Here is a 26,334-nt window from a genome sequence, read left to right as displayed (position 1 = left end):
CAATTTATTATATTTCTACAATAGATTGAAATGCTAAGAATTCCGAAATATTTTAGAGTTTAAGGAAGCTCGAGTGAGGTATGTTGGCTAAACTCTTCTCCTAGAATTGAATTCCACGATATTCATGTAATCTGTGTAAGACCCGAGTGGTTTGTATAGAAAGATATATGTTCCAAATAAGTTTGTGTTGAAAGACATATGTTCAATAAGTACCTTAAATGCTTTATTCATGTTATGTTGCCAATTGAGGATGTGTTCAAGTATGGGATGTGCATTAATAAAGTGTCGACTTCAAGTCGGGTTTAAACGAAGGTTATTATGCCAAATTTTATGAAATATCTCTATGTGCCTTAGACTTTTAATTGCTCACATGTGTACTACACACCTTGATTTGAACTGTTGTTGTTGGTGATGATGATGTTGTTGTTTGAAAGTAAAAAGGTGAGCATGAGATACTAAATACGGTCAAAGTGCCAAGAATAATTTTTATATTTATGGCCATTAGTGCCAATGAAATGAAAGGATGTGAAAGGAGTATGAAATGTGATGATTGATATAAAAAGGTTGATGTCTCGAATAAGACAGCCTAGCCGATCGGGTCGTGATTGGACACCATGCCGCATATATGGTGGTGATTGTGCTGGAAATTATAATTGAAATTGTGATTATGGTCGATGTCCCTAATAGATAGCCTAGCCTATTGGGTCGTGATCGGACTTCGTGTTAAAGAAGTTGGTATTGATATTGAGAGTAATTTTTGTTGATGTCTCTAATGAGATAGCCTAGCCGATCGGGTCGTGATCGGACTCTGTGCTGAGAGTACGATGGTACTGATATTGTGAATAATGGTATTGTGGACAAGGGTATATGAATACTAAAAATATCCCAACGAGAGATATGGAAATTAATTTGAACACTGTCTTGATCCTAAATTGAGGTTTGATGTTGATTAAGGCTTCCATTGATAATATGATAATCTTGTTTGTATTATTTATCATTCTATTGAGAGGGTGTTTAGTTATACATAATAGTGCTATTCGACAGTACTAACGTCCCTTTTGCCGGGGGAACTGCATCTTTAAATGGATGCAGGTGGTTCCACAGCAGGAGATATTGATCAGTAATAGCGATGCACCTTCTTCCCAGCTGACTTGGTGAGCCCCACTTCATTCCGGGGTCATGTATCTTTTGTACTTTGTGTATCCAGTTTGAGGTATAGCCGGAGCCTTGTTGCCAGCATTATCATTGTACTCTTATTTATCCATAGAGGCTCCGTAGACATAGTGTGGGTTGTGTATTGGTGCTGGAAAAATTATACTATGTTATGTTGTGGTTGTATTACTTGTCCATTTGAGACTTTAAAAATGATGAAACTTATGGCAAGAAATTGGTAATTTCAGGCATGACCGCTTTATTTTGCAATTAATGAAAACATATATTCTCTTTATTCATGAATGAGTTGGGTAGAAGGAAATCTAATAGGCTTGCTCGGCTGGGTTTACTCGGTTGAGCGTCGGTCGCGCTTCTCGATTTTTGGGCGTGACATGATCATCACCCACGTGGAGGGTTTTTTAAGTGTTTACACTTACCCTTTCATGCCGGGTCCTTTAGATCCAGTTATGATAGCCTTTTGCAAAAGGTATGAGGTGTCTTTCGGCCAGATTCATTATTCATTTTGGAGGATTGTAATTCTTCTTCGATTCTTCGTGAGCAAACTCGAGGGGTGTATAGCCCCCGACTCTATCGAGGGGGATTAATCAAGCTTGCACATCGGACCAGTAAGGCCCTATTCTCAAGCATCGATGAGGATCGAGACCGAGGCTGGTTGGGCGAATTTGTTCGAGTGAAGACCTAGGATTTAATCACGGCCGAGGATATGCCATTTCCTGAGAAATAGAACATGAAACGTAAGTATAACTTTTCCTTTAAGATTTATTTTATTACTTTTCTTTTTCCTCATTTCTCATCGATATTTTGTAATGGTGCAGCTGTTGCTCAAATGCCGGATGTAGTTCCTCAACTCAAGGAGTGGGTCGAGGGTATCGCCACATAGAGATCTTATTCCGAGCGCTCATGGCGTGAGCTTTCGAAGGGCCGATAGGAGTTCTGTTGTCATGGTGAGATTTTTTCTTTTTAAGTTACATTCGACCTTACTTTTACGCCCTCAATTTTTGAATTATTTTACTTTCCTTTTGCAGGTTTACCAAAAGATGTCAAAATGAGGCCTCTGTCCGGCGATGATGACATATTCACCGATCCCCCCTGCTCTGAAGCAGGATAAAGAGAAGAAAAGAAGAAAAGCTCCGAGCTCTTTCAGCCCCGAAAAGAAGAAATCGAGGAAGCGGTTGGCGCGCAAACCTAAAGAAAATACCAGCGCCCGAGGACTCTCATCGAACTCAGTCCACCGGTTGAGGGATAAGTCCTAAGAATAAGAAGAAGAATCCGAATAGGTCGCCCGCGTGAGAAGCAGTTCCGAACTGCCTCAAACCAGGGAGGCCGAAGAAGAAGCAATGGCTGAGGCCCCCGAACTAGGGAGGGTTGAGGCCGTTTTGCTCCGAGCTGGGGAGGCCGACAAAGAAACCGTGGCCGGTACTTCTCGGTCAGAATATAATGTTCCGAAGGATGCACTCGGGGTGATAGATCTCTCCGGGTTGCCTTCGTTTATTAATTCTATTATAAACGAGGCTTAGACGTTGAAAGGTCACCTCACCGAGGGGCCCCAAGGAGCAGCAGATTCTTTTCACAACTTCTTAGATGACTTAGATTCTACCACCTCAGAGGATGTTACCGGGTTAGGTGATCAACCGGTACCAAAGAAGATACCGTCTCCGGGAGTTGGCGGGTCTTCTTCGAGCCCAAATTTAGTGAATCGGTTCCCAGCTCCGAGTGTTGATCCTACCCGGAAGCGAGCAATATTTATGTCCATTCCGGAGGATGCCCGAGTTCTCTCTTCCCCCATGGGGACTGCCAGTTACCTTCGGTGCTTGGTGACTGAAGAGGATCATGCCAAAATGAATGAGGTGGAAATGCCCTGCATGTTCAACGAAGCTCAACAGGCATTGAATCAGGTAACTTCGAATGTCCTTTTATTATGTACATAGATTTATTCGTAAATAATCGTGACATTTTCCTTTGTGCTTTCAGGTCTCGGTACTTCATCACGAGGATTTTCTTCGATACTGGGAAGATTTCAAATGTTAAGAGGTCGAGACTCGGGATCTTATTGAGAAGAAGGATGCTAAAAAGCTTCTTAGTGAGAAATCCCAAGCTGAGCTAGAAGCCGCTCGGAAGGAGCATGCCGACCTGGTCGAGCAGGTAAGAAGAGTTTTTGAAGTTAGTCATGATGAGTCAGACATAGTGGCTAACGATCCGAACCCGCAGGTTCAAAAGAAGCTTGACCAGATCGAGCAGCTCCAGGGGGAGGTGGATACGGTCAAAGCCGAGGCCGAAGAATGGAAGAAGAACATGGATCGCCTGGTCTCAGAGAAGGAGATTGCCCGGGCTTAGTTGGCTTCGGCTGAGGTTCAGCTTCGGGCTGAAAAGGAGGAAAAACTTGGTGCAGGCCAAAAAAATCGAGAGGCTTCAGTCTCAACTGAACTCGGCTGTCTCTGGTCAAGAGATTTTGGCCAAGAAGCTTGAGGCGGCCAAGTCAGAGGTTGTCGTGGTCAGGGCGGAGACCGATGATATGGTGGCCCAGCACAAGGCCAATGCCGAGGCGATTCAGGACCAAGCGAGACACATGGTGAAGCATGCATAGTGGCAATCCCGAAGGGAGGCCCTCGAGGGAGTCCATGCTCTGAATTTTGACTTATTGGCTGAAATCGAGACAGCCAAGATATACGAAGCCAAGGCCAGGAAGTTGGCTTATTCCAAGGAAGATTCCGAGGGGTCTAAAGAGTCGGGTGAGTCCGATGGTAGCGAAGACCCCGTAGATGATGACGCGGCCCCTGATGAAGATTAGGCTGTTTAGGATCTTTTTAGGCGTTTTTGCCTTTTGTTTTTTGTACTATATTTTTGTCGAGGCCGTTCGGCCTTTGTAAAAATATGTATCGGTGCTATTCAGCTATTGTAAAAAGAAATTTTGATATATATCTAAGGTTTTTCCCTTTCACAACTTTTGAATTTTTCCTTTGCTTTTTTATTTGTATTCGCAAAGGTCGACATGCCTTAGCATGAAATAATTAGGTTGTGTTATAAGGTTCGAACAAACCTTGATTTTAACATTATTTTGTGTTTAGGCATCAGAGGGATTCAGTGTTACCGAAACCTTTCCCCAAAATAGTTTAGGTTTATGGTTTGCCGAGGGTAGCCTTTAGAACCGGTTATAAAAAATAATTTTTTGAAGGCCTTATTTTTGTTATGAGTCTCGGACATCTCCGAGTCGTGTTAATATGGCCGTAGCCTTTTTAGTCCGGGCCATGTCAAATAAGCTTCATGCCCTCGGGTTTTGTTCGCCCGAGAATGGCTTGGCCTTTTAATTCGGGCAATGCCAAGTAAGTTTCATGCCCTAGGGTTTTGTTAACCCGGGAAAGGCCTTGGCCTTTTAATACAGGCGATGCCTAAGTGGCAGTCCCCGAGTGAGAGTGAATGTTCGAACTCGGATTAAGGTGGCCCTTGGGCTCGGCAATGCCAAATAAGCCTTTGTGCCCTCGGGCTTTGTTAACACGGGAATGGCCTTGGCCTTTTAATTCGGGCAATGCCAAATAAGCTTTTGTTCCCTCGAGATCTGATAGCTTAGCTCGGACCGCCCGAGATTATTTTTGGTCGGAAGTCCCCTAGTGAGAGTGAATGTTCGAACTCGGATTAAGGTGGCCTTTGGGCTCGATTGCTTTAGGAAATTCCTTGAAAACTGCAAGAAACGTTTTAAAGGACTAGATGTTTATGTGCAAGGAAGAGTCTTCTTTTTTATTCTTGTGCACAATAGTTGTATATGTATACATGTTTTGTGCTAGGGCTCGAGCGGTCTGTGTGGGCACGGTTCATTTGACCGTTTGGCCCTTACAATAAATCCTATTGATCGAGACCGTTCAATCACGAAGTTTCTTTCCTTGTTAAAGTCGATATCCGAGGGTATTGCCCCCACTGTTCGGGGCTGACCGAAGAGTGACCTCGAATGCTGTTGTGATCATTGTCATCGGTTCATAGCCGGCCTTCAGTTCTAAGTTAGCACAATTTAATTATTGCCTCGTTAAAAACCTTGCTGGAAAACCCATTTGGGACAAAGTCGGTTTAAGGGAAAAAGAGTGCAACGCGTACTTTCAGACCTAGGATCTCGTATCATCCCTTGTTGGTTACCTGCTAGTGTTAGTTTTAAATGTAAAAATAAAAGAAAGAATAGGGGTCGTACTTTAGCAGTAATATCGCTTTAAGTGAGTTATATTCCAATTGTTCGGTAATTGCTCATCGTTCATTGTTTCGAGCTTGTAGGACCCTTTTTTGGTTATCTCGATAATTTGGTACGGTCCTTCTCAGTTCGGCCTTAATTTCTCTTTGTTTGGTTTTCAGGTGCTCAGTGTAAATTTTCTTAGTACCAAGTCCCATGTATTGAAATGTCGAAGGTTGGCCCTTCGATTGTAATATCTTTCGATCTGCTATTTTTGGGGGGCCAGTCGGACGAGGGCGGCTTCGTGCCTTTCATCTAATAGCTCTAGGCCCGTACTCATAGCCTCATCGTTCGATTCCTTTGTTGCATATCAGAATTTCATGCTTGGTTCTCCGGCCTCGATTGGTATTAAAGCTTCGGTGCCATAAACCAAAGAAATCGGGGTGGCCCCGGTACTGGACTTCGAGGTTGTACGGTACGCCCATAGGACCTCAGGTAGCATTTCTTTCCGTTTTTCTTTGGCATCGATCAACCTGTTTTTGAGGTTTTGGATTATGGATTTATTGGTGGATTCTGCTTATCCATTCCCACTAGGGTGGTAGGGAGTGGATAAGATCTTTTTGATCTTATGGTCTTCGAGAAACTTGCTTACTTTGCTGCCAATAAACTGTTTCCTGTTCTCGCACACAATCTCGGCCGGTATTCCGAATCGATATATGATGTGGTCCCAGATAAAATCAGTGACTTTTTTTCTCTGACCTTCTCATATGCATGTGCTTCCACCCATTTAGAAAAATAGTCAGTCATAAATAAAATAAATTGTGCCTTACCGGGTGCCCGTGGAAGGGGGCCGGCGATGTTCATTTCCCACTTCATGAACGGCCATGGTGACAAAACTGAATGCAGCAACTCCCCAGGTTGATGAATCATCGGAGCATGTCTTTGGCATTCATTACATTTTCGAACAAACTCATTTGCGTCCTTTTCCATGCCTATCCAATAGTAACCGGCTGTGATTATTTTTTGAATCAGTGATTCGGCCCCCGAATGATTTCCACAGGTACCTTTGTGGATTTCCCTCAAAACGTACTCACCATCCCCCGGCCCTAGACATATTGCAAGTGGGCCATCGAATGTCCTTCTGAATAGGGTTCCATCTTCGGACAGGCTAAATCGGGTTGCCTTCACACGTAGGGCCCTCGATTCTTTTAGGTCCGAGAAAGTTTTCCAACCCTGAGATATTCCGCGTACTTATTCCTCCAGTCCCAAGTTAGGCTCGTTAAGTTGATCTCGGTGTGGCTTTCTTCCACCACCGATCTCATAAGTTGTATGACTTCTCCCGATTTGATCTCGTTATCTTCGATCGACGATCCCAGGTTAGCGAGGGCATCGACCACGTTATTTTGATCCCGAGGTACATTTTGCAAGGACCACTCTTTGAACCGATGTAATGTCACCTGTAACTTGTCTAAGTATCTCTGCATTTGTTCTTCCCTGACCTCGAATGTCCCATTAACTTGGTTTACCACAAGGAGTGAGTCGCACTTGACTTCGATTACCTCTGCCCCCAAGATTTTGGCTAATTCAAGGCCTGCAATCATGGCCTTATATTAAACCTCGTTGTTAGTCAATTTCACAGTATGGGTGTTTAACGGGCGGGCTGGGACGGGCTGGACACAAAAAAAATTATCCCGTCCATTTAACGTTGCGGGCTGTTAGCGAGCTGTACTTTTTCAGGTTTTTTTTATCCGTCCGGGTTCGGGCTTAGCGGGTTGTTAGCGGGCTGTTAGCGGGTTGTTAGCAGGCCATGGAATTTATTTTTTTTTAAGTAAATTTTTTTTTTCTTATTCAATGTTATTGATACTTAAGTGTTTGCAAACTTTTAAGGCTTAGAATTAAACTTTGAAATTTAAAATTTTAAAATTAAAATTTGAAAGTAAGTGGCTATAAAAAATTATTTAATAAGACCAATAGGCAATATGTAAGGATCAAGCTTCGAAGACTTTCATTTGATATTTTTATTGAATAATATATAATACTTCAAATTAAGTTGCAAGTTCTTTTTTGATTTTGTTATTTTTGAACTTGCAAATTAAAAGTTTACAACAATTATAAAAAAAAATAGTACATCACATGCTTTGCATTATTTTTGTAAGTTCATCCATGTCAATATGAGGTTCTTGGTTTCCGGCATTGGTTGAATCAGAACCATAAACTATTATATCTCTAATTTCTTGGTCCTCCGCTTCATCTACCTCGTCATGCCCTTGATTTCGTCGTTCTGATCTTATCCAATCTCTGAAGCACACTAGAATTTCCAAAGCGTTACTATCCAATGAATGACGGGTATCTCCTAGTTGTTGCCTTGCTTGGCTAAATGCGCTCTCTGATGCGACTGTTGAAATCGGTACATTTAGCACGTCTCGAGCCATGGCCGAAAGAACAGGAAATTGATTTGAGTTGCTCCTCCACTAACCCAGTGGTAGAAATTCCTTTGTGCGGGGTTCTGCTGACTTTTGCAAGTAGAATTGAAGTTCATCCATATTCCTGCTACTGGTTTGTTGATGCTCCCCTATTGTAGACCAAATCAAATAATCTTCAACACCATCATTATCATCCAAAGCACTGGTCCCAGATGTTGAAACTGAACTTGAAGGAATATTTGCATCTACAGCAGAAGAAGCATCAACAATGTTAGCATAATAATTATATAATATTTCTAAATGTTTGTGTAGATCAAAAATACAAGTGTCAATATCAGGAGTTTCAGTTGGTCCAATATCCATATAAGAATATAAAGCAGTAATTAATTGGTGACAAGTGGACATTTTGATAGAAGGGTTTAAAATAGCACCAATTAGGTAAATATGGGGAATTGGGTAAAAATATTTTTAAAACTTATCTAGCATAGATTCAACAACAGAAGTATATCCTTCTTTCTTCTTCAAATTATGTAGTAAAAGAGAAATTTTAGCAATATGAACTAAACCATTTGCAATAGTAGGATAATAAGCTCCAGAAAACTCAAGTGTAGCCACATAAAATTTTTGTAAAAACTTTACAACATCTTCAATGACATACCAAGTTCTAGATGTTAACAAACGGCTAGGATCGGTACAATGAGAATTAGCAACTTCAGTTATAGGCATTCTATATTTATAACAACATTTTAAGAATAAATAAGTATAATTCCACCTAGTAACTATTTCTGAGCATGAGTCTTGGTTTTAGTCCATAGTGTACATATTTTTCTCTAAATGCATTTAATCTAGCACTTCTATTATTTCCTTGAATTACATCAACAGTTCTTCTAACTAAAGTGATATCATCTCTAAATAATTCAAGGTCACTCTTCACAATCAAATTTTAAATATGACATGCACATCTAACGTGAAATATTTCAGGAAGTGGTGGGTGTAGATACAATTTTAATATTGTAATAGCAGTATTGTTGTTAGAAGCATTATCAAATGACACACACAAAACTTTTTCTGCAAGATTATAAAATATAGCAACTTCATGGATAGTATTACTTATAAATGCACCAGTATGACTTTGATCTTCATCATATTTAAAAGCAATAATACATTTTTGCATACAAAAATTACCATCTATCCAATGGCATGTAACAGTCAAATAATCATTACCATTTACAACACGACCAATATCAGAAGTAAGAGAAATTCTACAAGAAAGACTGGCGAACAAATAACGTATATATGTCTGATATTGTCCAAAACGCCTAAAGATATCAGCTCTACAAGTACTTCTAGGAATACCTTTAAATAAAGGGTTATAAATTCTTTAAATATAAGTAACAAGATATGGTGAAGCAGCAAAACTAAAAGATAAACAACCTAAAACAATCATTTTAGCTAATTCTTCCTTATCTTTCTTAATATCGTATTTACCCATTAACCCTACAGTACTCGGGTTAAGTTTTTGTTGCCCATCTTCCTCATCTACTCCCCAATCAAGAGGGTGGTTGTCTACCATGTGCCTACGAAGTTGACCCGTTCCCCCTCCCTTACCGGTCTCGTGTTTATAAATATCCTTACAAATTCTACATCTTACATAATTTTTATCTTCTTCTAGTCTGTCAAAAAAATTCCAACACTTACTTCTTAATCTTCGATTCTTCTTAATAGGGAGGGGAGGCCTACTTGTATTACCACGACTTCCACCCCTAATATTTTGAGTTTGACTAGCATTACCAGGTGTAGCTGGTGGTGTTTCAAGATTATCAGGTGATGGAAATGGAATATCATCTAAATTATCATCTAAATCATCATCTATACCATAATTTTCTTGAAGACCCTCATAATCTACATTTAAATTTTCACGTGAACTTTCAGAAATATGTGTAAAGCTGCTAGAAGAACAAGCACCACCTCTTGATCTTTTGAAAGTTTTCTTACTACCACCTCTACTAGTGCACGCTTTTTTGGCTGCTCTAAATATATCCATTATGTAAATTAAATTAATAATTGTAAATAATAAAATAAATGTACACCAAAGAAGAGAAAGATATAGAACGAGTGTACCAGGATCCCGGATGCCGCACTAAATTTGATATCAAAAATCAAACTTCAATTGATAGATCGATACTTGATAGTTGATACCACACTTCACTTGAATACTTGATATTTGATAATAATAATTTTGTAATGGCTAAACTAAATATTTGATGAAACTTGAAATAATAAGTAAATTGAGAATTTAAGAACAATAATCAATAATATCAAGAGAGAATTAGAGTAGTAAGAGAGTGAATTGTGAGGAAAAATGAAGAAGAAGGGTGGCTATTTATAGTTTTTAAAAGGTTAAAATTATAATTTATCAAATACTAGGGGTGTCAGGGCTATTTTCTTAAGGGGGTAGGCCGAAATGGCCATTTCTGCAAAAAAGGGCCGTTGGCCAATGGTCATATTTGAATTTGACCGTTGGCAACGGTCAAATTTTTTTTATAAAAAAAACGTTAAAAATCGGGCTGTAGCCCGTTAACAACCCGTTAACGGGCTTAGCGGGTTCCGGTGCACCGGTATCAAAAAACTATTCGTTTGAAACCCGCTCCCCGCCCAACCCGTCCCATCCCCTCCCCCCACGCTACAGTACCGGGCTGACCCGAGCTGACCCGGGCTGAACCGGGTTGTAAACCTCAGTAATTAGGGTCGGCATAAAGTCGGCCACGAAGTCTGCCAAAATTTGGGACTTAATGGCGGTCCGGGGTCGGTACTCAATATCGTAACCACTTACTTCCACGTCCCATTTGGCCAATCGGCCTGAGAGTTCGGGTTTATGCATAACGTTCCTTAACAGGTAAGTTATTACGACACATATGGGGTGACATTGGAAGTATGGTTTTAGCTTCCTGGAGGCGCTTAGCAAGGCGAGCGCCAGTTTTTCTAGGTGAGGGTACCTAGTTTCGGCCTCACCTAAGGTCCTACTAATATAATAAATCGGAAATTGCGTACCTCGTTCTTCCCGAACTAGGACTCCACTTACCGCTATCTCCGAGATCGCCAAGTACAAGTACAATTGTTCGTCTATCTTTGGTGTGTGAAGTAGCAGTGGGCTCGATAAGTACCTCTTTAGCTTCTCCGAATCTCGTTGGCATTCCGGAGTCCATGAAAAGTTATTCTTCTTTTTCAATAGTGCGAAGAATCAGTGGCTTTTATCGAACGACCTCGAAATAAATCGCCCCAAGGCGGCTATGCGCCCGATTAGCCTTTGCACGGCCTTTACGTTGTTCACGATCATGATATCTTCGATGGCTTTGATCTTGTCAGGGTTGATCTCGATTCCTTGGTTGGATACCATGAACCCGAGGAATTTACCTGATCCAACTCCGAACGCACATTTTTTCGGGTTCAGCTTCATATTGTACTTCTTCAATATGCTGAAGGTTTCTTGCAAATGTTTTAAATGGTCCTCTGCTCGCAGGAACTTAACCAACATATCGTTAATGTAAACCTCCATCGATTTTCCTATTTTTTCCTCAAACATCCGGTTTACCAGGCATTGATAACTGGCACAGGCATTTTTTAATCCGAATGGCATCATGTTATAGCAGTACGTGTCGTACTTAGTGATGAAGGAGGTTTTTTCCTGATCATCCGGGTCCATCCGTATCTGGTTGTACCCGAAATAGGCATCGAGAAAACTTAGGTCTCGTGGCTGGTCGTGGCATCGATCATGCGATCAATATTGGGCAGAGGGAAAGAGTTCTTGGGACATGCTTTGTTCATATCCTTATAATCTACACACATTCTTAATTTGTCTCCCTTTTTAGGGACTACCACTACGTTTGCTAACCAATCCGGGTATTTAACCTCCTGAATGGACCTTATTTTAAGGAGTTTAGATACCTCGTCCTTGATGAAAGCAGGTTTGACCTCGAACTGGGGCCTCTTCTTCTGCTTGATCGAATTGATTTTTAGGTTTATGCTTAGCTTGTGAATGGTTATCTCCGGTGGGATCCATGTCATATCAAGATGGGACCAAGCGAAATAATCTATATTAGCTACAAGAAATTGAATAAGTTTTTTCCTAAGCTCGGGAGTTAACCCCGTGCCTAGGTATAACTTCCGATCGGGTAGATGTTCGATCAATATAACCTATTTCAGCTCTTCGACCGTCGATTTGGTTGCGTCGGACTCGTCGGAGATTATAAAAGATCGGGGAACCCCGTAATCATCGTCTTCATAAGTCTTCTGCTTATCCGGTAGGATCGCAGCCGGTATCGGTGACTGTAATTTGGCCTCTTGGTTTGCGCCCGAATTCGGTTCCTTCGATGTTACGAGCGTTGATATTGGAATCACTTCTTCGACTGCAAACATCTCTTTTGCGGCCGGTTGTTTCCCGTAGATTGTCTTAATCCCCCTCCCCCCTCCCGAAGTTAGGAATTTTAACACTTGGTGAAGAGTTGAGGGCACTGCCCTCATGTTGTGGATCCATGGCCTTCCGAGAAGGGAGTTGTACCTCATGTCTCATTCAATCACATAAAACTTGGCCTCTCGTATGGTTCCGGTGGTATTGACCGGTAATGTTATCTCCCCCTTGGTGGTTTCACATGCCATGTTGAACTCGTTTAGAACTCGGATTGCAGGCACGATTCTGTCTTGTAGACCGAGCTGCTCCACGATCCTCGACCGAATGATGTTGGTCGATCTACCCGGATCAATCAACACACGTTTAATTCGAGTTTTATTTACGAGTACAGATATTACTAGTGCATCATTGTAAGGTTGTACGATCCCTTTCGCATCCTCGTCGCTGAAAGATAAAATTCCTTCTGGTATGTAGTCTCGAGTTCGTTTCTCCCTAGTGATGGATACTTTGGTGCGTTTCAACATCGGCCCACGTGGGATATCGACTCCACTGATGATCATATTAATGACGTGTTTAGGTTCGGTATCTTCTTGTTCTGTCTGCTTGTTAGAATCCCTGTTTCTGAAATGATTCTTGGCCCAGTCACTCAAGAATTCTCGAAGGTGCCCATTGTTGAATAGTCGGGCTACTTCTTCTCTCAGTTGCCCACAATCTTTCGTTCTATGGCTGTGTGTTCCATGATATTTGTACATCTGGTTAGGATCCCTTTGAGCTGGATCGGATTGTAGAGGTCGAGGCCATTTGGTATCCTTGATGCACCCGATAGCTGATACGATGGCGGCAACATCGACATTAAAGTTGTATTCCGATAGCCTCGGTGCTCTTTTAGCCCCGATGGACCTGTCGAAGCTGTTTTTGGTCATGAGCCCCCGGTTGCTTCGACCTTGGTCATTTCTCCTTTCGTTTCTTATGGGGTTCTGCCCGGACCCACTGCTCCTCCGATCTCTATTATATGGTAGATATCGATCCCTGTTTGATCTTGGTTCATGATCGATGTCTCTCTTGACTCTGTCGAGGGTTATGACGTGTTAAACAGACTTTGAAGGGGCCCCGAGTTGGTCATATTCGACTCTAATTTTCTATTGATACCGGTTATGTACATCGGCCCAGGTAACGACAGGGTATTCAATCAGATTCTGCTTCAGTTGATGTGAAGCCATAGAGCTTCGAATATTGAGTCCCTGACTGAAAGCTTGAACAACCCAATCATCAGCGATTGGCGGCAGATCCATTCGTTCCATTTGAAAACGGGACACGAATTCCCTGAGCATCTCGTTATCCTTCTATTTGACTTTGAAAAGGTCTAATTTCCTGGTTTCGACCTTGATGGCACCAGCATGTGCTTTTACGAAAGAGTCTGCAAGCATACCAAATGAGTCAATAGAATTAGGAGGTAAGTTGTGATACCATATCATAGCTCCCTTTGACAGGGCCTCCCCAAATTTTTTCAGTAGAACAGACTCGATCTCGTCGTCTTCCAAGTCGTTCCCTTTGATGGCACATGTGTAAGAGGTTACATGCTCATTTGGATCGGTCGTTCCGTTATACTTAGGTATTTCGGGCATACGAAATTTCTTGGGGATCGGCTTCGGTGCCGCGCTCGGAGGAAAAGGTTTTTGCACGAACTTCCTGGAATCCAGTCCTTTCAATATCGGAGGTGCTCCTAGGATTTGATCTACCCTAGAATTGTAGGTTTCGAATTTTTTGTTGTTCGCTTCAATTTTCTTTTTCCATGATTCTATCCGCTTTGTCAACTCCTCGAGCATCTTTATAATCTCGGGGTTAGTACCCGATTCTTGTTCATTTGACCTTACTACGACCAGTTCATTTCTGTAGGTGACTTCATGGGGCGGATCGGGTTCAACCCTGCTCGGCGCCTGGCTTTGGCTCTGCAACTGAGCTATCGCCACCTATTGAGCTTGCAGCATTTCGAAGATCATCTGTAGGTTGATCCCGTCTTCTTTATTATTTTGTGTGTTTCGAGCTGCCAATCGACCCTCACCACGGATGCTATTTTTGGGGTCGGTAGGCAAGTTTGTGTCGATAGCCACATGTGAATTAACATCAATCGGATCTGCGAGCGAAATTCCAACGGGATCAGTAGGTGGCCCTACGTTATCGGGCGCCATGTTGTTATTCTCACCCTGATGACCGGACTCGTTGTCGATATGTATGGGTGCTAATTGAGAGTTTGGCAGTTTTAGCCAGAAATCAAAGACACTTCAAAGAGCAAGCGTAAAGTAGTGTGTGTTATGGAGATTTATATCAAATAACCACTATTATCCTTAGCCCCACGGTGGGCGCCAAACTGTTTACCCTCAAAATTGGAAAACAATTGAATTTGTTAGTGGTTTAAAGGATATGCGGATTAACTTGATACAAAATGATAAATTAAATTGCAATTGAAATAAATAATGATAAATTAACCGTAAACCACATGAATTGGATGATTTCAGCTTAGGTAAGCGAGCTGCCCTTGAAATGAATGCACTTTTGTTGATACAAAGATACCAAAGAGTAAGAACTCAGAGAATGTATTGCTTATCAGCGTATGTTACAATGCCCTCAATGAATTGTCAAGTTCCCCTTATATATTAGGGGAGATCTACCTTTTAAGGTATTATTTTATTGTTCTATAAAAGGCAGAAGTCCTTGATTTGCTAACCGTTGGTTCACTTTTTTGAGTCGTTCCGTGATTTCTGCCATAATGATTGGTTAATGGCGAGAATTACGGACCCCTTATCGGATGAGTTGGCAAAGCTTTCTTTGAGACCGTTAGAAACATGACCGGTTACGACTTCGGTAAACTCGAGGGCAAATCTGATGATTTCGATGGCTAACTTTGACAATGCTTTGGGTCCGATCACAATCACCATATGCCGATCTTGGCTGATGGTGTTAGACGTCAGATCAATCTTCGAGCTCGACTTCACTCGATCACAGATATTTCGACCCTGACCTAATCAGGGAGTTCGGAAGCTCGATCGAATATCGAGCTCGGTTTTACCCGTATACAAAAACCACGTGGGAATCCTAATAAATCTGAAGAAACCAATAAAGAACTTCGCCGTAGTTTGATTAGAAAATATACTTTCCAACATTTGTGGTCTACGAGGAGCAACACTCAACAATTGTGGACACCACTTACGAAATATGTCATTAGTTCACCTTCTTGTTCTTGTTTCAAGCAGCAACGACGAGTAGTAGCTGCGAATTTCTCTTTAAAATGGCTTGATTCCGACTTTGGCGGAAATTCCATCAATAACTACTTTACTTGAACTCCAACAGTTGACTTTTGACCATTATTTTTATTATCTCACATATTATAAAACTTACTTAAATTTACTCAGGTGAGAGGGGCTAGGGTGGGGCGAGTTATTAGGTTGGGCCGGCTGGATAAAATAAAGAATGGGACGGGTTATTTTTTGTTCAACAAGGGGGTGCAATGTGTGTTTTCTAAGTTACAAAGAGGGATTTAATGGCTGAGGGTAATTTGAATCCCAAAGTGCAACGGAAAGTCAATTTTAATAAATACAGTAACTTAAACGAGGGTAAATATAACTTATTGTTTATAGTAGAGGGAGGGGGGTACATATGATATGACCCCTTTCCATAAAATAAAACATAAGGAATTTTTGCAGAATCATTTTCTTCTATTCGTAAGAGAAAATTTGTCTTTACGAGGATCATTTTCGTTTCACATAATTAAGCCTCAACTCCTCCGAAAGCAATCACAACAATTATTTCCAATCAATCAATCAAGCCACAGTATAAATATCTCAAAGCACACTGAAACCAACTGCTACGACCATAATATAATTGATATATGGCACCCAATGAAAAGACAATTAAAAACGATTTGCACTACAGGTCAATGAAGTCTCTCATAGCCAGTGCATGCCTACAAGTAGTTTAGAAACCTTCCAATGACACCCAAAAGAAAAAGGGAACAAGATATAGAGAGGGAGACAGAAAAAGAAGAACAAAGAAATGCAGTCTGGACCAAAATATGCAACATTTTGGCTTAGATCTCGCTGCAACAAAATGTAATCCTGGTCTAGATAAGTTTGCGGTTCTCACTAGTGCTATTGTGGATGATATGGAGGCATTCCGGCAGAATGTGGTAGGCTGTTCTGTCCATGCAATGAAAGCATCCCATGACCCATCTGAGGCGGCCCACTTGCAGGCATAGAGTAAGGGTGATTCTGCATCTGCATCGGTATTTGTTGAGGTGCAGCCCCAACAGGTGAGTTCCAGCCAGCTGTATGCTGAGGTGCAGCATGATCTTGTGGAGCTGGGGCATATTGTGTAGGCCCATTGTATGGATGAACACCTGGACCTCCTACTGGATGTGGTTGCTGCCCCAAAACCGAGGGTTGAGAGTTCAGCATAGGGGCATTCGGGATTGTATAATCTCTGCTCCGATCATTATTTACCTGATATCAAACCAGGAAAACACGTGATTTTGTAGACAACTTGTTCCAAATAGGCAAAAAACATAAAGAGATGGCTGACGCTAAAACTGTAGTAGCTGTTATAAATTACTCCTAGTATCGTTAGCAAATAAAGCGCTTTATGACCCTTTTTTTACCTTAATACTGAGATCAGTGTGGCGAGAGTAGGAGATATGAAGCTTACAAAATCCTCCTTCATATATGGAATGTCCTTCCAAAGCTTCCTTTGCAACAACTGATGTCTGCACATCTGCAAACACATTGCGTTTATTCTATCGTTCAGCATACAAGCACTCTTAGTACTGAGGAACCAGATTAGTTCCAGTTATACAAAACCAGTACAAGGTGACCAATTTCAAGAGGGTAACAATCCACGGTTTAGGTCAGATACAAGTACAATAACCACTAAGTTTCTTCAATCAATATATCTAGACACTAATAAAAACAAAAGACTATAACTTCATTGCCAAATTCCCTATGCAAATACAGCTGAGAACCATCCTTGGCCTCTTTGCTAGAAATATTTTGAATCATCAAAACAAGCAACTACTGACTTTTTAGTGGAAAAACACACTGAAGAAGAAAATGGAAATTTTCATCTGACCTGGATATTGTATTAGAGCCTGAACCCCACCATTCTTATCAAACATTGCAATCTTTAGCACAGGGCCGAAAGCTGAAAAAACCTGAACCCCACACATGAAGGGAAACAGATAAAGCAATAAGTAACTCGGGATTAAGGCTGAAAGAGAATGTACAGAAACTATCTTGTAACTGAAGTAGGGTACCATGTGTAGGACATCCAAGGTTACAGCATACTGCATGTTCTCAATGGAAGCTAGAAGAACATTACTCTCAGGCTCCAGCTTCTTCCCATCTAAACCCACACTGATCTGAAACGTGAATGGGAGAAATTTCAAAGAAAGGAAAGAAACCAGCATTTCATCAACCAACTGCAAATGCACCCTAAGCACAGAAACATACGTCGTGCACCAACCATACAAAGATAAGCACACAAACTGCTATACTCTACCAGTTAAATCATAATCTCCAGGAAAGATGCATTATCTTAAAGCAGCCCCCAAATTTGCAAAATACGACATGAAAGGGTATTCTTTTCTGAAACACTTGTACCTTTTGTGTAGAGGGAGTATATCTTGCTATACATACGTGGCAAATTTGATAGATGAAGATGATTAAGCCACACGCTTACTTCGTACATAATTTTTAATACTGATTCCGTGTTAGTTAATGAAGCTTTTGACATATCAAAAAGGAAAATCCAGAATACACAAACAAGAAAGTAGGAAGACACAAATTAGAATCCTAACACATCCCCCCATGCAACTAATGACCACACTAAGAGTTGTGACAAATTGATTACCTGACCACTTGCATCAATGGCTGAGGGTGCAACAGGAAGGAGAGGATTGGTGTAATCCCTAAATCAAAACCATATGAAATGATGATTAAAGAAAGGAGAAAAGTAATCATTAGACTCCCAAAGAATAGGAAATAAAATGAGTATTAGTGATGAAGGCCAACAAAATGCAATATGTACACCTAATTTTCCCAAAATAGAACAAGCCATTTATCAGGAATGTTTGTTTAGCAAAAAAGGGTGTGTGTGTGTGTGTGAAAGAGAGAGAGGGGGAGAGAGAGTGAGAGTGAGCGAGAGATCAGTTCTACCTGCTACGATGACTCTGAAACTTCACACTAAGATCAGTATGTGCAGAATATGTTATTTTGAGGGAGCAAGGTCCCAGTTCTGGAATCAAATACCTAAGGCAGAAGAGAACAACAATATAGGTCAATAGCCACTCTCAAATACCCAAAAAAAAAAAAAAAAAAACTAGCATGTAGTGATACTGAACAGCCGATGATGGGTATAAAGACAGCAGTATTTTTTTTTAAAAATAATATCATAGTAGTGTAACGACCCGGCCGGTCGTTTTGAGAGTTGTAGCCATGTTCCCCCATTTACTGCTCATTTTGTACTTTATAACTGCTATGTGACTTACAAGAGTAGTTGGTTCCGGTCCGGTAAGGTTTCGGAATGAATTGAGACACTTAGTCTCAAGGATGAAAACTTAAGTTGAAAAGGTTGACCGGAGGTGGACTCATGTGTAGACGACTCCGGAATGGAGTTTTGATGGTTCCGTTAGCTCCATTGGGTGATTTTGGAATTAGAAGCATGTCCGAATTGTGATTTGGAGGTCCGCGGTTGAATTAGGCTTGAAATGGCGAAAGTTGAAAATTTAGAAGTTTGACCGAGAGTGGACTTTGTGGTTACCGGACTCGGATTGGAGTTCCGAGAGTTGGGGTAGGTCCGTGGTAAAATTTGTGACTTGTGTGCAAAATTTGGGGTCAATCGGACGTGATTTGATGGGTTTCGGTGTCGTTTATAGAAGTTCGAATTCCTTAGTTTCAATAGGCTTGAATTGGGGTGCGATTAGTGTTTTTGATGTTGTTTGAGGTGATTTGGGGGCTCGACTAAGTTCGTATCGTGTTTTAGGACTTGGTATAATTGGTTGAGGTCCCGGGGAACTCGGGTTGATTTCGGATGGTTAACGGATCGAAAATGGGACTTAGTGCACTACTGAAGCAGGAGTCTACTGGTATAATCGCACCTGTGGAGCATTGATCGCAGGTGCAAGCTGGGAAGCGCATAAGTGGAGGTTGGACGGGGGACTGTGGAGCGCAGATGCGGAAGGAATTCCCCAGGTGCGGACTCGCACCTGCGCGTGGAGGATCGCAGAAGCGGTTGGTCGGCTTGGTGGCTTCCGCAGATGCAGATGATGGACCGCAAAAGCAGTGCCGCAGAAGCGGCTAAATTGGCCGCAGAAGCGAGAATGCTGGGCAGATTATTTAAAACGAGGGTTCCGAGATTTTCACCATTTTTAACATTTCAAGCTCGGGATTTGGCGATTCTTGAGAGGATTTTCGGGGGATTTCTTGAGGTAAGTCACTTGTAGTCTAATTTATTCAATAATTGTGTCTCCCCATTGATTTTTCCACCTAGTTTGTGTGTAATTAAGGTGGAATTTGGGAGTTTGAGGCTAGGGATTTGGAGATTTGGGTGGCGATTTGGTGTCGGATTTTGGTAAATTTGGTATGGTTGGACTCGTGGTTGAATGGGCTTTCGGGTTTTGTGACTTTAATCGGATTTCGAGACGTGAGCCCGGCTTTTGAGTCGACTTTTGACTTTTTGATTAAGAGTTTAGTATTTTCTTACGGAATTGATTCCTTTGGCCCGTGTTGATTGTATCGCATTGTTTGTGGCTAGATTCGAGGCATTCGGGGGCCGTTTCGCGAGGCAAAGGTGTGTTGGAGTAGAGATTTGCTCGGATTGAGGTAAGTAACAGTTCTAAATTTGGTTCTGAGGGTATGAAACCCCGTATTATGTGTCATGTGATTGATTTTGAGGTGACGCACATGCTAAGTGACGGGCGTGTGGGCGTGCACCGTAGGAATTATGACTTGGTCAATTCCATGGAACCGAATAGTTGAAAAATCTGTTGTTATCCATATATTCTCCTTGTGTTATAGGAATTGAACTGCAAATTATGTTAGAAACCATGTTTAGACTATGCACTGTAGGGACCCACAGAGGTCGCGTACATGTTGAATTATCTGCTAAATTGTTGTTTTGTACTCAGTCACAATTTTTACTTGCATATTACATCTCGGCCTTCATTATTGATACATTATATCATTGTTGTTTGGGCCGATTATCATGATTACTGAGAGCCCGAGAGACGGGAGAGATTGATGATTGAGTGAGGCCGAGGACTTGATTGTGAGTATATTTATGGAATCGGGTTGCACGCCGCAACATGTTTTCTTGATTTATGCCATGATTGATTTGTTATAGCGCTTGAACTGAAGGAACCCCTCCGGAGTCTGTACACACCCCACTGAGCACCGGTACCTACTGAGTGCGAGTGCCGGGCGATTGAGAGGAATGAGAGACTGTGAGGAATGAGTGACTGTGAGGTTGGAGTGCATGGGAGGACTGGGTGATTGCTGCTCTGAGATTTTGCACTTGATTTCATTTCTGTTGTACTTCAGCTGGCATATATCATTGTCATGAAATTTTTGAGAGATATTATATCCTGTTTCAATTGAACTTGACATGAATTAACTGTTTTGGCCTTAATTATCGAATTTGAAAGCATGCCTACCTTTCTATGTTGTAATTTCTGTAATGTTGCTATATCTGTGAAGCTCATCATGACTTTCAGTCCATTATTTAGTCTTGTTACTTACTGAGTTGGTTGTACTCACGCTACACCCTGCACTTCGTGTGCAGATCCAGGCGCTTCTGGTCACGGTGGGTGTTGATTTCTTTGCGCAGCTTGATCGTTGGAGATTCCAAAGTAGCTGCCCGGCGTTCGCAAACCTTGTCTCTCCTTCCCTATCTTTCCGTTTTATGTACTTAGTTTTAGTCTTTTATAGACAGTATTTCCAGACTTGTATTGTATAGACGCTCATGTACTCCGTGACACCCCGATGTTGGAAATTACTGTATTGGGTTTTGGCCTTCTATCCAGTTTTTGAGAGTGTGATGATTTAAACCTGTGTTATTCCTATTTTTCATTTAAAAGTGTTAGTATGTGCGAGGTGTCGGCTTGCTTAGTACTATGATACGCGCCATCACGATTCACGACAGATCGAGTTTTGGGTCGTGACAAGTAGTCTGAGCAATGCACATCAAAACAGCTAGCTGACAGCAAGTCTAAGCAGAAGTCTCTTCTGGCAACACCTTTTAACCAGGATCGGCTAATATTTCTTAAGCTAGAAGATGCAAGCTCACGGGTCCTAATTATGAATAGGTTCTACAACAACATTTAAAACTACATTCTTTAGCAGTACAACAGCAATAAAAAAAAGCAACCCGGTACACAAAGTATCCCACATTCACGCAGGATCCGGGGAAGGGTCATACCCCAACGATGCTATGTAGACAACCTACCCTAATACAAATATTAGTGGCTGATTCTACAGCTCGAACCTGTAACCTATAGATCACACGAAAACAACTTTAACGTTGCTCCAGGCTCCCTTCAACACAGGCCATATCACTAAAATTACAATGAACCTGAGGAGCATTATGCGAACATAAAATGAGATATGGAATGGTCAAGGAACATGCGTGTACCCCTTCGGTAGATTCTTAAAAAAGCTCTTCAAAGATGTCGAGCCCCAATGTATGTGCACCACATCTACAGTAAATGATCCATAACAGTTGGGCTACATTCCAATCTGAAATATAAATCCGCAATCACCTGGGAATGCTTCTTCCATCAAGGGCATCCTTTGCAGAAGTGGCCGTTTCTGCATCAGAAAATTGCACTAGAGCCTGAAAAGGGTTCCAAGTAAGAGCGGTGGACTTGTCAGCTGAATCAGTGGTCTAGAGACATAAATAAGACCAATCAAAGTTGATAGAATCCAACTTCAGTAACATACTGACCTGGAATCCAGCAGTTTTCTCAAATGTAGTAATCTTATGGACAAATCCAAAAGCTGAGAACACCTGAAAAAATAGGATTTTAAGTAGAAAAATCAATTGAAGGTAAAAACAAAATAAAAATTTGGGAACTTCTTAGATGTTATTTTGCAATTTCAATCATTGTTCTTGAATAAAGAAGTACAAGATAACAGAAAAACCACCTAGTTTCTAATGATTATCAATTATATCTTCTCTCTTAAAGATATCAGTGAAGAATCTCCCTTTCGGGGATGAAACCTATATGTTCACCTAAAGAAAATCTCAAAAGCAAAAAATACTCTTTCAAAAAGGTTAAAAAGAATACCGCTCCTCTCATCTACTGCATCTGATGCAACCAAAACTACCAGACCACAGGAGACTGCATGATCAAATTAACATAATAACTTCAGCCATTCAGATATTCAGAACATTCATCAATCTTTCACTAGCAATGGAGTTGATTTAGGCCTCATTTGTTTTTTTAAGATTAAGACATGAATCTGAATACACATATGAATATTAAGATGTGTTTTAAGATTTGTATACTAAATGATTAAGACGGTTTGTTTTTAAACATATGAGTATATAGAATTTATCTTTATTTAAAATTAATAAACATAAATTCAAATAAAATACTAATTAATCTAATATTCTATATATATATATATATATATGGTAGTCGGTGGTGATGGCTAACGAAGGTGGTTCTGGGTAGTAGCTAGTGGTGATTGGTAGCGATAGCAATTATGGTTGAGGATGGTGGTGGTAGATGGTGATAGTTAATAATGGTGGGTGGTAGTGGTGGTTGTGGTTTTGATTGCGAAATGTGATGGTGGGGGTGGTAGTTTATAATGGTGGGCGGTGCCGGCTATCGTTATTGATGGTGATGGGGTGGTTGGTGGTGGTAGTTGAGGTGGGTGAGTGTGGTTATGGTTGAGGATGATGGTGGTGGGGGTGGTGGGTAGGGGTAGTAGTGGCGGCTATGGTTGAGGATGGTGGTGGGGGTGGTAGTTGATAATGGTTGGCGGTGGCGACAATTATTAATGAATGTGGATGATAGCATCTTAATGAAATTAAGTCTTTGTTATAGATCTTAACCATACAGACCTATTCAGACCCATTAAGTGATTGTGAAGTTAAAAAACACACACACTTAATGATTAAGATCTGAATGATCAAGATTCAGACATTAAAAACAAACACACTTAGTGTGTGAGATCTGAATGATTAAGATTCACACCTCCATTAAGTGCAAACAAATGAGGCCTTAGTGTCTCTATTCAATAAAGCCTACGGCTTGACTTAGTGAGAATAAATGCATCATAGTCAACTGGCGATCATCATTGCTGGGGTCTTCGGCAGTGATAAGTGACCTGAACTTCATCTATCCCATTCCATGAAGATGTCTTTTTAAAACAAAAAATCTTCTCTTTGAACATTCCAATAATACCAAACAAGAAGCGATGGGATGGAGACATTTAAAGTATTTAATAAGCTATTTACATAAAAAGATAGATTTAGGAAAAGATCAACACAAACAAGTAACGGAGAAAGAGGGTTTAGGCAACTAAATAACCAAGGACAGAGCATTGAGGTTATCTCTTAGATTTAAGTGTAGCTCAACACTAAAGTTTGAGTTATTTTAAACTAAAAGAGACAAAGACACTATAACAGAACACTGAAATGCTGCATCCACTAACAAATGCCAGACGCACAAGTAACAATTTTGCCTCAGGTGACAAGATGTAGCAGCAAACATTATGCACATACCAAAGAGAGTGCCAATTTTCAAAAGAAAAAGAAAAGAGAAACATCTGACACTCCAAGGGAAGTCCAGATAATAAAATTAAGAAAAGGGGTGAGAAAGAGCCAGTGTTAAGCAAAGGAGAAAGGAAACAAACACACATGCGCTCTTTCTCCCGATGCAATAAGCTGCCATTGCAGATATATCCTTGACATTGGCCTGCTGATCCATTCATATTCATGTCAAAGAGCACTCAACAAAGCAAGACATACTATAACCTATTACTAAAACGTAGAAAACCTTTCTATGAAGAAGGTTTGCCATCCACCAAACAAATATGTGGGGAAGTAATATAATTACTTACCAAGTGTAGAACATCAATACTGACAAGACGTGCGTCATTTCCCTCAATTGTTACCAACAATACATTTCCAGCTACATCGGCAATAGTTTTGTTGTTCACTATCTCTTGTCTGTTGGAATACTGTAGGTAGACGGTTTTCCCTCGTACCTGAGCTGGTTCTGAGGAAGACGCATAGTACGATATCATTGCAATAGCTTGATTCAGTTCTGCCTACAAACATTAATAGGTAAAAAACGAGACATAAAGTTAAGTATAGTTTCACTAGAAAGAAACAAAGATTTGAAGAAAAAAGAAGTACGACTTACAAACTCTATAAATGCTTGATTTCTATTTGCTCCAACATTACACTTGGTGTTGACAACTTTACCAAATGGCTTCCCCAATTCGATAAGTTCCTCCTCTGTGCACTCCCATGGTAAGTTTCTTAAATGTAGAACCTTAGAGGGAGGCTGTGTGTATCGGAACTGAGGCTGGCTAGATACAGATGACATTCCGGACCACAAACCCAAACTTCAACAAAAGCAACACAGATTAAAGCCCAACATGTAACACTCCTAAACAACTAAAGACCATATTTGTCACATATACAAGATATTTACAAAATGCAATTTCATGTTCTAAATGTTCCTACCTCATCACTCAAGAACCAAATCTAGCTAAAAGATACGAGTACATCAATCTAAACATCATGCATGTTTATGAACACACTGCGATCTCCAGCAAATGAACCAAAATTTTAGAATAAGTTCAACTACTATCATATACTTTCTTGTCCTTTTTCAGTTCTCATCTCCGAATCTCTTTCCTTGAATGCTATGATATAATGCTTTTCCCAGTAGGTACGACGCAACCATAAATTATTCACCCCTTGTGTATTTTCTAACTATACACAGAGGGAAAACAACAAACAAAGAATAAAAGAATGGAACATACACTTGTTATCCTCTTTCATTGTGTAACAAAGTAATCCTTCAATTTTATAATAATAATAATGATAAAACTATACTAGACAGTTCTTCCCCCATCCCAAACCCAAAAAAACCTATAAAGTAACACACCTCAATGAAAGAAAAAGAAAAGAAAGAATTAGGATTGAATACCCCCGGGGTGGGGGTGGGGGGGAGTAGTAATAGCATAGCTTGGCACATTACACGGGTTAGAACCGTGCCATTAACAAAGGCTTGGTATTTAGGTAGAGGAGTGGACCCATTATCCTCTGAGTTTCAAACCGTGCACCAGTAGCTCTCTGGAATTGCTCGGTTATAAAAAAATTAGGATTTAATAGCAAAACTACCAAACAGGAAAAGAAATACAAGCAATACAGCATTTCACAATAAGAAATTAATGTAATCAGCAAAAAGACACCAACTTTATCATCAACCGTCCACAAATCCGACAAAATTGCAGCGGTAAAAACTCAAAAGCGTACAATCCCTTAAGTCAAAACCCAGCCAACAGATAGAACAAAGGAATAAAAAGGGCTCTGGAATTTTTCGTTTCATGGCCAAAAACGGTTATAAATAACCGAAAGCACAGTCGTTCAGAAAAAATCAAGATTGAACAATAACAGCTAAAAATAAAGAATATGGATTAGGGCACAAAGCAAACGAACAAAAAATGAGACTTTTCTCAATGAGGCGTACCTAGCAAGGCGGTTACGAGAACAGGACAGGATTTTCTTCTGCTATCAACGGAGACGAAAGGACAGCTTTGGCACGGAAAGAGCAATAGATCTTGATAGCTGACTGTTGAAGGGGCAGAGACCTGAAGGCATCAAATATAGGATGAGGTACAAAGCCAAGGGCGAGGTCGGAAAAACACAAAAATGAATGTACCCAGGTTGTAAAAGGAAATAAAACTGAAAAAGAGTTATTAAAGGAAATGAAAAAGTGGAGCAACATATCATAAAAATGTGCTATTTGTTATAAAAATAATTATAATGTGGATGTCCATTTATTACTCTGCTATAAATAATCTTCATTCATTTGGTACTCTATTAAAGTTTATCTACAAGCAGTTGATGCAAGCAACTCAATAAAATGATTTGCAACAGCTTCTTATTAAACA

General features: G+C 40.7%; 1 protein-coding gene across 4 annotated transcripts; it reads right to left on the bottom strand.

Moving 5' to 3' along the window:
- Positions 1-16,004: 16,004 nt before the first annotated feature.
- On the bottom strand, positions 16,005-26,112 carry LOC104107659 (polypyrimidine tract-binding protein homolog 2). Of its 4 annotated transcripts, none has more exons than XM_009616519.4 (11): positions 25,911-26,109; positions 24,573-24,777; positions 24,268-24,477; positions 22,142-22,204; positions 21,957-22,030; positions 18,358-18,450; positions 18,053-18,110; positions 17,457-17,561; positions 17,273-17,354; positions 16,806-16,918; positions 16,005-16,650 (listed from the first exon to the last, which is right to left on the bottom strand). In XM_009616519.4, the coding sequence occupies exons 2-11, from the start codon at positions 24,756-24,758 to the stop codon at positions 16,300-16,302; spliced, it is 1,335 nt and encodes a 444-aa protein (XP_009614814.1). In that variant the 5' UTR covers positions 24,759-24,777; positions 25,911-26,109; the 3' UTR covers positions 16,005-16,299. The 4 variants fall into 4 exon arrangements, with proteins under 4 accessions (XP_009614814.1, XP_009614815.1, XP_009614816.1 ...); XM_009616522.4 differs by having other exon boundaries at positions 16,508-16,650; positions 16,853-16,918; positions 25,911-26,112; XM_009616520.4 differs by lacking the exons at positions 24,573-24,777; positions 25,911-26,109 and adding an exon at positions 24,065-24,125 and having other exon boundaries at positions 24,268-24,448.
- Between the last annotated feature and the right edge of the window lie 222 nt (positions 26,113-26,334).

Source organism: Nicotiana tomentosiformis, chromosome 6 (assembly GCF_000390325.3).
Source record: "Nicotiana tomentosiformis chromosome 6, ASM39032v3, whole genome shotgun sequence".
In the NCBI taxonomy this organism is placed as follows: Eukaryota; Viridiplantae; Streptophyta; class Magnoliopsida; order Solanales; family Solanaceae; genus Nicotiana; species Nicotiana tomentosiformis.
The sequence above is the reverse complement of the archived record's forward strand: the minus strand, read 5'-3'. Positions and strand labels throughout refer to the sequence as shown.

Coding starts and splice junctions, on each gene's coding strand:
- LOC104107659 (XM_009616519.4), bottom strand. CDS start 24,758: ATGTCATCTGTATCTAGCCAGCCTCAGTTCCGATACACACAGCCTCCC. Junction 24,478..24,572: donor ATCAAGCATTTATAGAGTTT/GTAAGTCGTACT, acceptor TAATGTTTGTAG/GCAGAACTGAATCAAGCTAT. Junction 17,562..18,052: donor CCATTGATGCAAGTGGTCAG/GTAATCAATTTG, acceptor TTCACGTTTCAG/ATCAGTGTGGGTTTAGATGG.